We start from the raw sequence: 11684 nt of genomic DNA, 5'->3' as shown, positions 1-11684 counted from the left end.
TGTCTCAGATGGGAGGGGTTGGACTTCAGAGCTGAGGCCAGAGAAGCACAGCTGATCTCTGACAAACTGCACTCCTCCAATCTGAATAAGAATAAATGATGAAACTTCACAATTTAAATATTCAGTCAGTATAAACGTCACAAAGCTTCATTAAAATGTTGTAAAAAGACAATTCTGAATATATTTGTTATTGTCTGATAGTTAAAATAGAGATTATTGAACTTTTCATTGTAGTATGTATTTTTCTCATCACTTTAAAAAACATTTTAAAAAACATGATTTGTAATCTAAGATGAAAATCAATAGTTGAGGATGTTCAGAGTGAATTATTCATGTTGTTATATGAAGGTTTTAAATGTGCAGCTCAACACTGCTCTGCCACAGTCAATGGACTAAACCACAGAAGAAGAAAACAGACTTCAGCATTAAGATACTCAGTGTGGATCAGTATAATATCAGCTGATGTCTGCAGTTTAGTGTCAACACAACTTTCACATCATATTAATCTGAGCACAGAAGTAAAAAATGGTGTCTGACCTCAGAGTCTCCAGTCGACAGTTTGGACTCTCCAGTCCAGCAGAGAGAAGCTTCACTCCTGAATCCTGCAGCACGTTGTGACTCAGCTCCAGCTGTCTCAGATGGGAGGGGTTGGACTTCAGAGCTGAGGCCAGAGAAGCACAGCTGATCTCTGACAAACTGCAGGCCCTCAATCTGAATAAAGAATAAATGATGTCAGTTTAAAAGACTTTAATGTTCCTGCTTGAAATCATTCAGTGTTTAATAATCTGTTCAGAGCTGAAGAAGGTTCAGGATGTAGACGTTTAGAAAATGAAGCTCCAAACACCTGAACCCAACAGGATGCAGGTTCAACACTGTCAAACACACAAAGTGAAACAGAGCTCTCATTATCTCTCTCTCAAATATTTAAATCCCAAGTTTTTCTTGGATATTAAGAGGTTCAGGTAAGTTTTGTTCTGAATAAATGTGTTTTGATGTTATTAACATGGTTCCTTTAATATGAACTTTATCCTGCCACTTTAAGCAGGTTGTTTGCAGTGTACCTGGCTAACGTGTGGCATAAACACAGTACAACCTATGTTGTTTAACTTTATTGTATGTGATTGGTTGTGTATGAGTCATGACACTTTTCCTGTCTGGTGATTGGCTGTGGGGCGGAAGCTAACAGAGCAGTGAACTGTGTGAAAAAAGAAACGGAGAGAAGTCGGCGGCAGCAGCAGTGAAGAGAAGCAGAACAGAGAGACTTCTTTGTGTTCTGGTTGCCAGCTTGTGTGTGTGTGTGTGTGTGTGTGTGTGTGTGTGTGTGTGCGTACGTGCGTGCGTGCGTGCGTGCGTGCGTGCGTGCGCGCGACATAAATATATAATCTGGTGTCAAACTTTAAACTGAGTTGTTGTGATTTGAGCTCAGACAAACCCAGAAAACAAGTGAACTGAAGGAAATGTAAAACTTCTGTTCTGATTTAAATGTTATAGATCTACACAGAAACACATGAACTGACCTCAGAACCTCCAGTCGACAGTTTGGACTCTCCAGTCCAGCACAGAGAAGCTTCACTCCTGAACCCAGCAGGGTGTTTCCACTCAGGTCCAGTTCTGTCAGATGGGAGGGGTTGGACTTCAGAGCTGAGGCCACGACTTCACAGTGACTCTTTGAGAGTCCACAGTTATAAAATCTGTGATTACAGATAAAAGAACATTAAAACAATAAAATGTGACTTTATTGTAAAAACAGATTCATACATGTTGCATCACAAAGCACAGGGGGTCAGTCGGTCGGCCTGAGCTGGTCAGTCATTGATCACAAGGTTTGTAGTTTGAAACTTGAGCTCCTTCTGCCCACGAGGCCCCAGACTTTCCCTGCCTGAGGAGATCAGAGGGGCTGAATCGCTGCCCCGTTTTATATCAGCCCCCAAAACACACTTGAATAAAGCTGCTTTTAACCCTGATGTGGATGTTTTTATCTTCATGTTTGATTTTGGTTTGTTGGATTCATTCTGTGCTCTTTATATTTATATTTGTAATTGTCAGGTAAAACTTGCTTTTTCTTGTGACTCTTTCATTGTTTTGCTGTTTAATGTGTGTACAGCACTTTGTAACTGCTTTTAAAAGTCTTATATCAAGAAAGTAAATCAATAAATGAACCTCCTGAGTGTCCTTGAGCAACATGAACCGCAAACTGATGTTCAGGACAAAAGTGTCCAAATGACTGTAATGTAAACGTGTCAGATTTGAGTTGATTTATATTCATGAAGCTTCATGTAAATTCACTGTAGGTTGTAACTGCACTCGTATGTGTTTACCTCAGTTATGTGTTTGTGTGGATTTTGTTCTTTGATGCATTTTATTCTGTCGCTCCGTCTGCTTTTCACCTCCCATTAAATTAATTCAGCGTCTTCTCCTGCATCAATAGTATAATTAGTGCTAAAGATTGAGTTATTATCATTTGATGGGTGATCATTTGTCTCAGGTGGAGTTCACCTGGCTGAAGGAAATGTTTTGGAAAGTAGACGACTACATGTCATTTCATCTCTGAGCTTGGTGATGATCATTGATTCAATCAGCAGGTTTCATACTTGTTGAGGAAAACATGTATCGTGTTGAGGTTTTATATAATGCATGTGTGTAAAGTGTTTGTCTTTAACACTGAAGGCTTCAGCTTTACCAGGATTTTTAATGTTCATCACATCTGGACTTACCGAGCCTTTCTACAGTTCCTCACAGCTGGAATCAGTCTCTGTTTTCCTGTGTCTGATGTGTTGTAGTTCTCTGTGTCCAACTCATCCAGAACCTCCTCTGACATCTGCAGCATGTAGGCCAGAGCTGAGCACTGGATCTCAGAGAGTTTCTTCTCTGATCTGTTCTTTGACTTCAGGAACTCTTGGATCTCCTGATGGACTGAGTGGTCGTTCATCTCCGTCAGACAGTGGAAGATGTTGATGCTTCTGTCAGGAGACATATTGTACAAGTTCATCTTCTTCAGGTTGTTGATGGCTCTCTGGATGATTTCTGGACTGTTGTCTGTCTGACCCAGCAGACCTGCTAAGAGTCTCTGGTTGGACGTCAGAGAGAGGCCATGAAGGAAGCGAACAAACAGGTCCAGGTGGCCATTCTTACTTTTGAGGGATTCCTCCATGGCTCTCTTCAGGAACTGATCCAGGGTTGAGGGACTCTGTCCTCTCAGGAAGTTGTCCTCATCTTCATCATCCTCCTCTTCGTCGTCTTCGTCCTCATCCTCATCATCCTCCTCATGTCCTCTCAGGAAGTCCTTCAGGACCTTTGTGTTCATGTTGGTGTGACAGTGGAACTTGTAGACTGCAGCCAGAAACTCCTGAACGCTCAGATGAACAAAGCAGTAGACTGTTTTCTGGAAGATCACACTCTCTCTTCTGAAGATCTCTGTACAAACTCCTGAGTACACCGAGGCCTCTGTGACATTAAGACCACACCGCTCCAGGTCTTCTTGGTAGAACATGATGTTTCCTGTCTCCAGATGTTCAAACGCCAGCCTCCCCAGCTTCAGAAGAACTTCCCTGTCAGCCTCCGTCAGCTCCTGTGGACTCGTCTCACGTCCCTCATCGTACTTCTGCTTCTTCCTCTTTGTCTGAACCAGCAGGAAGTGTGAGTACATGTCAGTCAGGGTCTTGGGCAGCTCTCCTCTCTGGCCTGTAGTCAACATGTGGTCCAGAACTGTAGCAGTGATCCAGCAGAAGACTGGGATCAGACACATGATGTGGAGGCTCCTGGAGGTCTTGATGTGTGAGATGACTCTGCTGGACAGATCTTCATCACTGAACCTCCTCCTGAAGTACTCCTCCTTCTGGGCGTCAGTGAAACCTTGTACTTCTGTTACCCTGTCAACACATGAAGGAGGGATCCGATTGGCTGCTGCAGGTCGGGAAGTTATCCAGACGAGAGCCGAGGGAAGCAGCTCCCCCTCGATGAGGTTTGTCAGCAGCGCGCTGACTGATGACTCCTGTGTGACATCAGACACAACCTCATGGTTCTTGAAATCCAGTGAAAGTCTGCTTTCATCCAGGCCGTCAAAGATGAACAGAAGTTTACAGGCAGCGAGCTTCTCTGCTGTCACCTTCTGTAATGTTGGATGGAAAACATGGAGCAGCCTGAGAAGACTGTACTGCTCATCTCTGATCAGGTTCAGCTCCCTGAACGACAGCAGAACCACCAGACTGACATCTTGGTTTTCGGAGCCCTCTGCCCAGTCCAGAGTGAACTTCAGCACTGAGAAGGTTTTTCCAACGCCAGCGACGCCGTTGGTCAGAACCACTCTGATGGGTCTCTGCTGGTCAGGTGAGGCTTTAAAGATGTCGCAGCACCTGATTGGAGTTTCACTGAAGGTCTTCTTCTTGGAAACTGTCTCCAGCTGCCTCACCTCATGTTGGGTATTAACCTCTTCACTCTGTCCCTCTGTGATGTAGAGCTCAGTGTAGATCTTGTTAAGGAGGGTTCCACTTCCTGTTTCATCACTTCCTTCAGTCACACGTTCACATCTCCTCCTCAGACTGATCTTATGTTCATGGAAAACCTCCTGCAGACCAACATTCACTGAAAAAAGACAAAAAAGTGGGAGACAAAAAATACAATGTGACAATCAGCAGTCAATGGTCTTTTCATTACAAGTTAAAACCATCAGTATAAGAACATGTTTGTTGTTTTCTTTGTCTTTCTCTCCACCTTAACGTCGTGGAGAGGTTTGTGTGTCCCTGTGATCCTCGGAGCTCTGTTGTCGGGGGCATTAGCCCCTGGCAGGGTCTCGCAAAGCTAATTAGCCCCAGAGGAGGAGCCGGACTGAGAGTGATTCAAAGAGCCTTTATGAATCAGCCACAAAGGTGCTGCAGCACCTGAACCAGGAAAGAGACATCAGGGCACCTTTCTGGAGCTCAACCTGGGAGTGGAGGTCGCTGGTGAATATCTGGTGTCTGGCCTTTGACTACATGGAGACGCCACCCTGTGGGCTGACTACCAGCAGGGACGGGCATTGGGGTCGGGTGTGTGCCAGTCTCATGCAAAAGAAGGCAGGTGTGCTGATTCCTGGCATCTCAGACTGGTCCTCAGGACAGGGAGTGTCTCCTCATGGGGGAAGGAACAGGTGCTGGTGCCGGAGGTGGGGCAGTACCAACTAGATTTAGTTGGGCTCACCTCTATGCACAGCACTGTTTCTTGAACTCAACTCCTTTGCTTGAGGGACAACATCTCAGGTTGGCCCCTGTAAATGACCACCACCTGCACCTCAGCCCGTCCACTACACTCTGCTGCTGCTGACTGCTTGTTATTCCCTCACTACAAGGGAGGACCAGCTACTGCTCAACTAGATCCAGACTGTCTGATGTCCTGGATCCACAATAGTGACACAAACTCCCCAGTGACATCAGAACAGAAGAAACTCGACACAACTTCAGACTGAAAACTCTCCTGTTCAGACTGAAAACTCTCCTGTTCAGACTGAAACTCTCCTGTTCAGACTGAAAACTCTCCTGTTCAGACTGAAACTCTCCTGTTCAGACTGAAAACTCTCCTGTTCAGACTGAAAACTCTCCTGTTCAGACTGAAACTCTCCTGTTCAGACTGAAAACTCTCCTGTTCAGACTGAAACTCTCCTGTTCAGACTGAAAACTCTCCTGTTCAGACTGAAAACTCTCCTGTTCAGACTGAAACTCTCCTGTTCAGACTGAAACTCTCCTGTTCAGACGGCACCTTGGTCCATAAAAACAATCTCTCTCTTGATCTCTTATTGCTTCTAGTTGTAGCTCTTGAACCATTTTAACATAATTGATGAATGTGATCTACTCATGTTGTATCCACATGGTTCAGTCAGTTATTTTCAGTCACTTTGGATAAAAAACATCAGCTAAATGAACGTATTGTAATGAAGCAGGTTACATTTTAAGCTGTTTAATGTGCTGACACTGAGCAGCTAATTAGCATCTGCTGCAGCCTGAAAATAGATGTTAGCAGTGCACTTTTCCTCACTGGATGTTTGTTCGGTGGCTTGTTCAACAAGTGGATCTGCAGGACGAGGTGTGTGTTTGTAAGTTAGAGGAGGAGGAGATGTTAGCAGGAAAGCTAATGTGGACTGTTGTTTAAAGTGCTGTTTTGTCTCAAGCTGCTGTCTGACACTTCTCCATCTCCATCTCTGCATACAGAGAACAAGCAGCTCTCTGATTGGTTAATGTGTGACATAACAAATGTATTAAAACAACAAGTAGTGTGTTCGGACATGAAGACACCAGCAGACAGATATATAGTCTCACTTTGTACAGTGCTGGTCAGACTGGCTGTCTGCAGTCCAGCTCCTGTTCTGGATCTTTTCCCACACTGGGGACAGGAGGAGAGTCCTGGTGAAGCAGACTGGTCCCAGTATGATGTGATGCACTGTCTGCAGAACCAGTGTCCACTGTCTGATGGTCCAGGTTCATTACTGAAGTGTGGAGGAAGATCATTGGACTGGTCACTCTTCATAGACAGACAGCTGGATCCTGGAGACTCTGCTCTCTGTCTGTTGGACTGAACTCTGCAAACACCAACATGTTTGTATTGATATCACATGAATCTTTGAGAAATTCTCTGATGACAAAGTCATTTAAGAAGCTCTAAACACACAAACTACTGCTACTGTTGATAAAAAGGAGCTTTCAAAGTTTCTGTTTGTCCTCTTAGATCAGATTTCAGCTTTTTAGGAGACTGACAGCTGCCACAGATAGTAAGAGGAACATGAGCTGTGAAAAGTCTGTTAGATTTAGGTAGAAAATACATTTTACATGAATTTTGAATATAAAAATACAAAATCAACAAAACAAAGCACGTTAGTGAGAGAGGGAGCAGAAAAAAGTCACATAAATGAGTTAGTATCAGGTGTCTTACTCTGAGTCTGATGGTCCAGGTTCATTACTGAAGGCTGGAGGAAGACGTTTGGACCGGTCACTCTTCATAGACAGACAGCTGGATACTGGAGACTCTGCTCTGTCCTCCTCCTCCTTCACACAAACACTCATCTTCTGCTCTGAAGTCAGTCTGAGAGGTGAAACAGTAGCTGTGAGCTCAGGACACAAGAAACAGGAAACAAGTTTGTTCAAGAGTCGCACAAGACCGAGAGAGCAGGAAGTAACACACACTCTCTCTCCCCTTCACACACACATTATACAGTATAATAAAAGCAGCCAGAAGTCCACCTGGTCACTTTTCTTCACACCTGTGCTTGTTTTCTTGGGTTACTGTAGGTTTAAAGAGGATTATTCAGCCAATCAGGACTTTGTGTCCACAGATGAATCAAAGTGTTGAGTTCACTCCAACATTTCTTTCCTCCACAGTCCACAGGGAGAAAACTGACTCACAGTAAGTAAAGTCACAGTAAATAATCACAGTGTGTTGTTAACACTCACCCTGCCTCAGACTCCAGCTGCTCTCTTTCTGCTCTTCGTCTTAAAATGGAGTCTGACTGAATACTTTCACTTCTAGGCTTCCTCCATGTGTGTGTGTGTGTGTGTGTGTGTGTGTGTGTGTGTGTGTGTGTGTGTGTGTGTGTGTGTGTGTGTGTGTGTGTGTGTGTGTGTGTGTGTTATGACATCCTTGGCTCCTCCCTGTTCTCATGTTCTTCTTCTGATTTTATGACTTTAAAGGTGCATACCGCCACCTATTGTCCCGGAGTATGTAGCCTGGAGATGATGAAAACTGAGCCTTTCAGGTTTCTTAGCAGATGTTTTACAGAAGTCCACTGCTCTTCTGTTGCCTCAGAAAAATACTGCGACAGTTTGCTGACAACAAAACTCAGCTGGGGTCTTGTACATGTAGTTGGACAGATCAGGCTGCCAGCTGCCTCTGGATTTTCTGACGTCACTCATCTTTTCTGCATCATCAGTGTAGTTCAGTTTCTGTTCACAAGGTGTCGCTCTAGGTTCACAGTTTTGCACGTTAAACCTTTCAAGTGCTTTTTCAACACATTTCTTTTGTGACATTGTTACACATCCATCACTCAGCTCAAAGTCGATGCCAAGAAAACGTCTCAGTTCTCCTCAGTCTTTCATTTTGAATCTTGCTGTGAGCGTCTCCTTCACAACTTTTAGTGCATCTCCATCACTGGCAGCAATGATTACATCATCAACCCATATTATTATGATCACCTTCTCATTCCCTGTTTCCCTTGTGTAAACACAATGATCAGCAGGGTTTTGTACTAAATGCTTCTTGTTTGAATTTCAAACAGCGCAAATTCTGTACAGAGCAAAAAACAATCTACTATTGGGAAATATTCAAACAGTATTTTTAGACAGAGGGGTTTATGATTTCAGGGGGCAACTAAATCTACAAGTTCTGGCTTTACGCACAACACTCACAAGTTTTTCTGAATCAGTTCTTGGTGTCAAACTATGGAACGGTTTGAATGTGAAGCAATGTCCAAACAAAAACCGTTTTTTTTAAAAATCTACAAAAACATGATTTTCACAAGGTACAGGGATGCAGACGGGCTGAAGGAAGAGTTTGGGAACTTTAAAGAAGAAGTTAACCAGAAGCTGAGTGAGATCGGGGCAGAGCTGAGGAACACGGAGGCCAGAATGGATGAAGTGGAGAACCGAGTGGCCGAGGTGGAAGAGTAGAATACTAATGCTAAAGACGAGCTTCTACAAACTCTGCAGGAACAAGAGCGCGTCCGGTCCAAACTGATAGACTTAGAAGCAGAAATAACCTCCGCCTTTTTGGGATCTCTGAGGGGGAGGAGGGGGAAAATGCATGTGAGTTTCTGGAGAAGTTTATCAAGTCCGAGTTATCGCTCCCTGACATCGACTTTAAAATACAACGCTGTCACAGATCACTCGGACCAAAGCCACCCGCACAAGCCACCCCGAGATCCATGATCGTGTGCTTCCTCACCTACAGAACCAAGGAACTGGTGCTGAACACCGCATGGAGAAAGAAAGAAAAAGGTAAACCTCAACGGAAAAGAGTTTATTTCGACCACGATTACCCGGTAGAAATTATGAAGAAAAGAAAGGAATATGCGCCGCTGAGGAAGGTGCTAAAGGAAAAGGGACTCAGGTTCCAGACACTGGCGCCACAAAACTCTGAGTCTTTTATGAAGAAGGACCTACAACATACAACAACGCAAAAGAGGTGTCGGAGGAAATAAGGAGGAAAGGGATTTTAACACCTGATGAACAAACCACGAGGGTTCAACAGCTGTCAGCACACACCGGGCTAGCGCAGATGAGACACCCTGCGGGAGACTGGAGGAGCTCTCCTGGGGGAGCAGCTAGTAAGAAAGCTATAACGAGAAGATGGCTAAATAAAGAGCCCTCAACAAGAGGGGAATGGATTGGAATAGTAAAAGAGATATATAACATGGAAAGGCTACCTTTTTCCCCGAATCCCTGTCTGGACAAACTCACTAATAACTGGAGGAAATGGACAAAATACATTGATACAGTGGCTCGTGTGTAATTGATGAAAATGTTTATATATATATATGTGTGTGTGTGTAAAGATACGGAGGGATGTACGTGTGGGTGCTGTATGTATGCAGAAGTGTAGGTGTCTGTGTAGTTATATACATAAAGTGTGTGCTTATAGGAACATGTTTGTGACCCGTATGTGTGCTTCTCGGATGCCACAGCCCTCTCTGCTGTACACCGAGGGTACCAACAAACGAATGCTGGACTTCTGTCTTTGACTTTTAATGGTAAGGCACTCTCTCACTGTGGTCACACAAAAAGAAACAAGTTATCGAATAAAGGAAGATGACCTGATGTAAAGTGCATGAAGGACACAGAGGCAGACTGATACGAGGCAGCTCCGGGGTTTGACTCCCTCCCTCTGGCTGTAAGAGCGACAACAAAGGGACTCATTGACCTAACCTTTTATTTTATTGTTTTATTCATTTTGTTATTTTTATTTTTTCTGATACAAGTCTGTGCTTTCTTATTTTATATTCTGTAAGTGCTAATATGTATAAAACAATTAAAAATAAAGTTTAAAAAAAAAAGAAATTATTCTCAACTATAAAATGACTTTTTAAGACTTTGTACCTATGAAATGAAGCATACCTGTATGGACCCATATAGTCGACTATTCTGATATTGGTTCGTCTGGTAGGAATTTGGTTTTCAATTTCATGATTCATTTTTTTTGTTGCTATTTTCTTCATAAATATTGACTATCAATAAAGTTGATCTACAAACTAGCTCATCAATATGCACAACAGGTGCACACCGATGAAGTTTCCCATACGTTCATGTATTTGTTGCAGACCGACACGATATCAAAAGGCTGCCACCCTCTCACTCACACACACATGACAGTGTTTCCCACACATAGACTTTACTTGGGCGGGCCAACAAGGTATATTAACGGCCACTAAAGTTTATCTGATGACCCATTAGCATTTTGTAAGTGTGAGAGAACAACAGCATTCGTAATGGTTTAACAAGAGGACAATCTCCCCTCGCTCTCCCCTCCTGTACTTCTACCTGCTCTGCACAGAAAAGAGAGAGAGACGTTCTCCAGAAATACCGTCAGCAGTTTGTGGCTGTTAAACCCAGATTAAGATCATCTCAGTTTGAAACAGTATCTGCAGGAATAGTTCTTTAAGAGAACATTTTGTCTTCATCCTCAAAGCATCATCTTCATCAGGTCAGTTTACAGTAAGAACAGTCTCTTACTTTGAGTCTGATGGTCCAGGTTCATTACTGACGTCTGGAGGAAGACGTTTGGACCGGTCACTCTTCATAGACAGACAGCTGGATCCTGGAGACTCTGCTCTCTGTCTGTTGGACTGAACTCTGCAAACACCAACATGTTTGTATTGATATCACATGAATCTTTGAGAAAAAGTCTAATTACAAATTCATAGAGGGAGCAAACTCCTCCTGTCCATAAATAAGAAGTTTAACAATTTCTATTTGTCCTCATTGATCAGATTACAGCTTTTTACGTGACTGACAGCACTAAGAGGAAGACGGGACAATGATCTCTCTGTCATGAGCCCCAAAAGGTTTGTTAAAGTTAGTTAGCAAATACATTGTTGTTGAAATATACAAACACAACATGAACAAAACACGTTAGTGAGAGAGGGAGCAGAACAAAGTCACATAAATGAGTTAGTATCAGGTGTCTTACTCTGAGTCTGATGGTCCAGGTTCATTACTGAAGTCTGGAGGAAGACGTTTGGACCGGTCACTCTTCATAGACAGACAGCTGGATCCTGGAGACTCTGCTCTGTCCTCCTCCTCCTTCACACAAACACTCATCTTCTGCTCTGAAGTCAGTCTGAGAGGTGAAACAGTAGCTGTGAGCTCAGGACACAAGAAACAGGAAACAAGTTTGTTCAAGAGTCGCACAAGACCGAGAGAGCAGGAAGTAACACACACTCTCTCTCCCCTTCACACACACATTATACAGTATAATAAAAGCAGCCAGAAGTCCACCTGGTCACTTTTCTTCACACCTGTGCTCGTTTTCTTGGGTTACTGTAGGTTTAAAGAGGATTATTCAGCCAATCAGGACTTTGTGTCCACAGATGAATCAAAGTGTTGAGTTCACTCCAACATTTCTTTCCTCCACAGTCCACAGGGAGAAAACTGACTCACAGTAAGTAAAGTCACAGGAAATAATCACAGTGTGTTGTTAACACTCACCCTGCCTCAGACTCCAGCTGCTCT

General features: G+C 43.5%; 1 protein-coding gene across 1 annotated transcript; it reads right to left on the bottom strand.

Annotated features, from left to right (window-relative positions):
• Positions 1–1396: 1396 nt before the first annotated feature.
• On the bottom strand, positions 1397–11322 carry LOC141017749 (protein NLRC3-like). The gene is made up of 7 exons (XM_073492481.1): positions 11143–11322; positions 10686–10805; positions 8660–8735; positions 8484–8564; positions 6288–6540; positions 2715–4581; positions 1397–1691 (listed from the first exon to the last, which is right to left on the bottom strand). Exons 1-7 carry the CDS (start codon positions 11271–11273, stop codon positions 1397–1399), a joined length of 2823 nt encoding a protein of 940 aa, XP_073348582.1. The 5' UTR covers positions 11274–11322.
• Between the last annotated feature and the right edge of the window lie 362 nt (positions 11323–11684).

Source organism: Pagrus major, chromosome 22 (genome assembly GCF_040436345.1).
Source record: "Pagrus major chromosome 22, Pma_NU_1.0".
NCBI lineage: Eukaryota > Metazoa > Chordata > Actinopteri > Spariformes > Sparidae > Pagrus > Pagrus major.
This window is presented reverse-complemented; position numbering and strand designations above follow the sequence as displayed.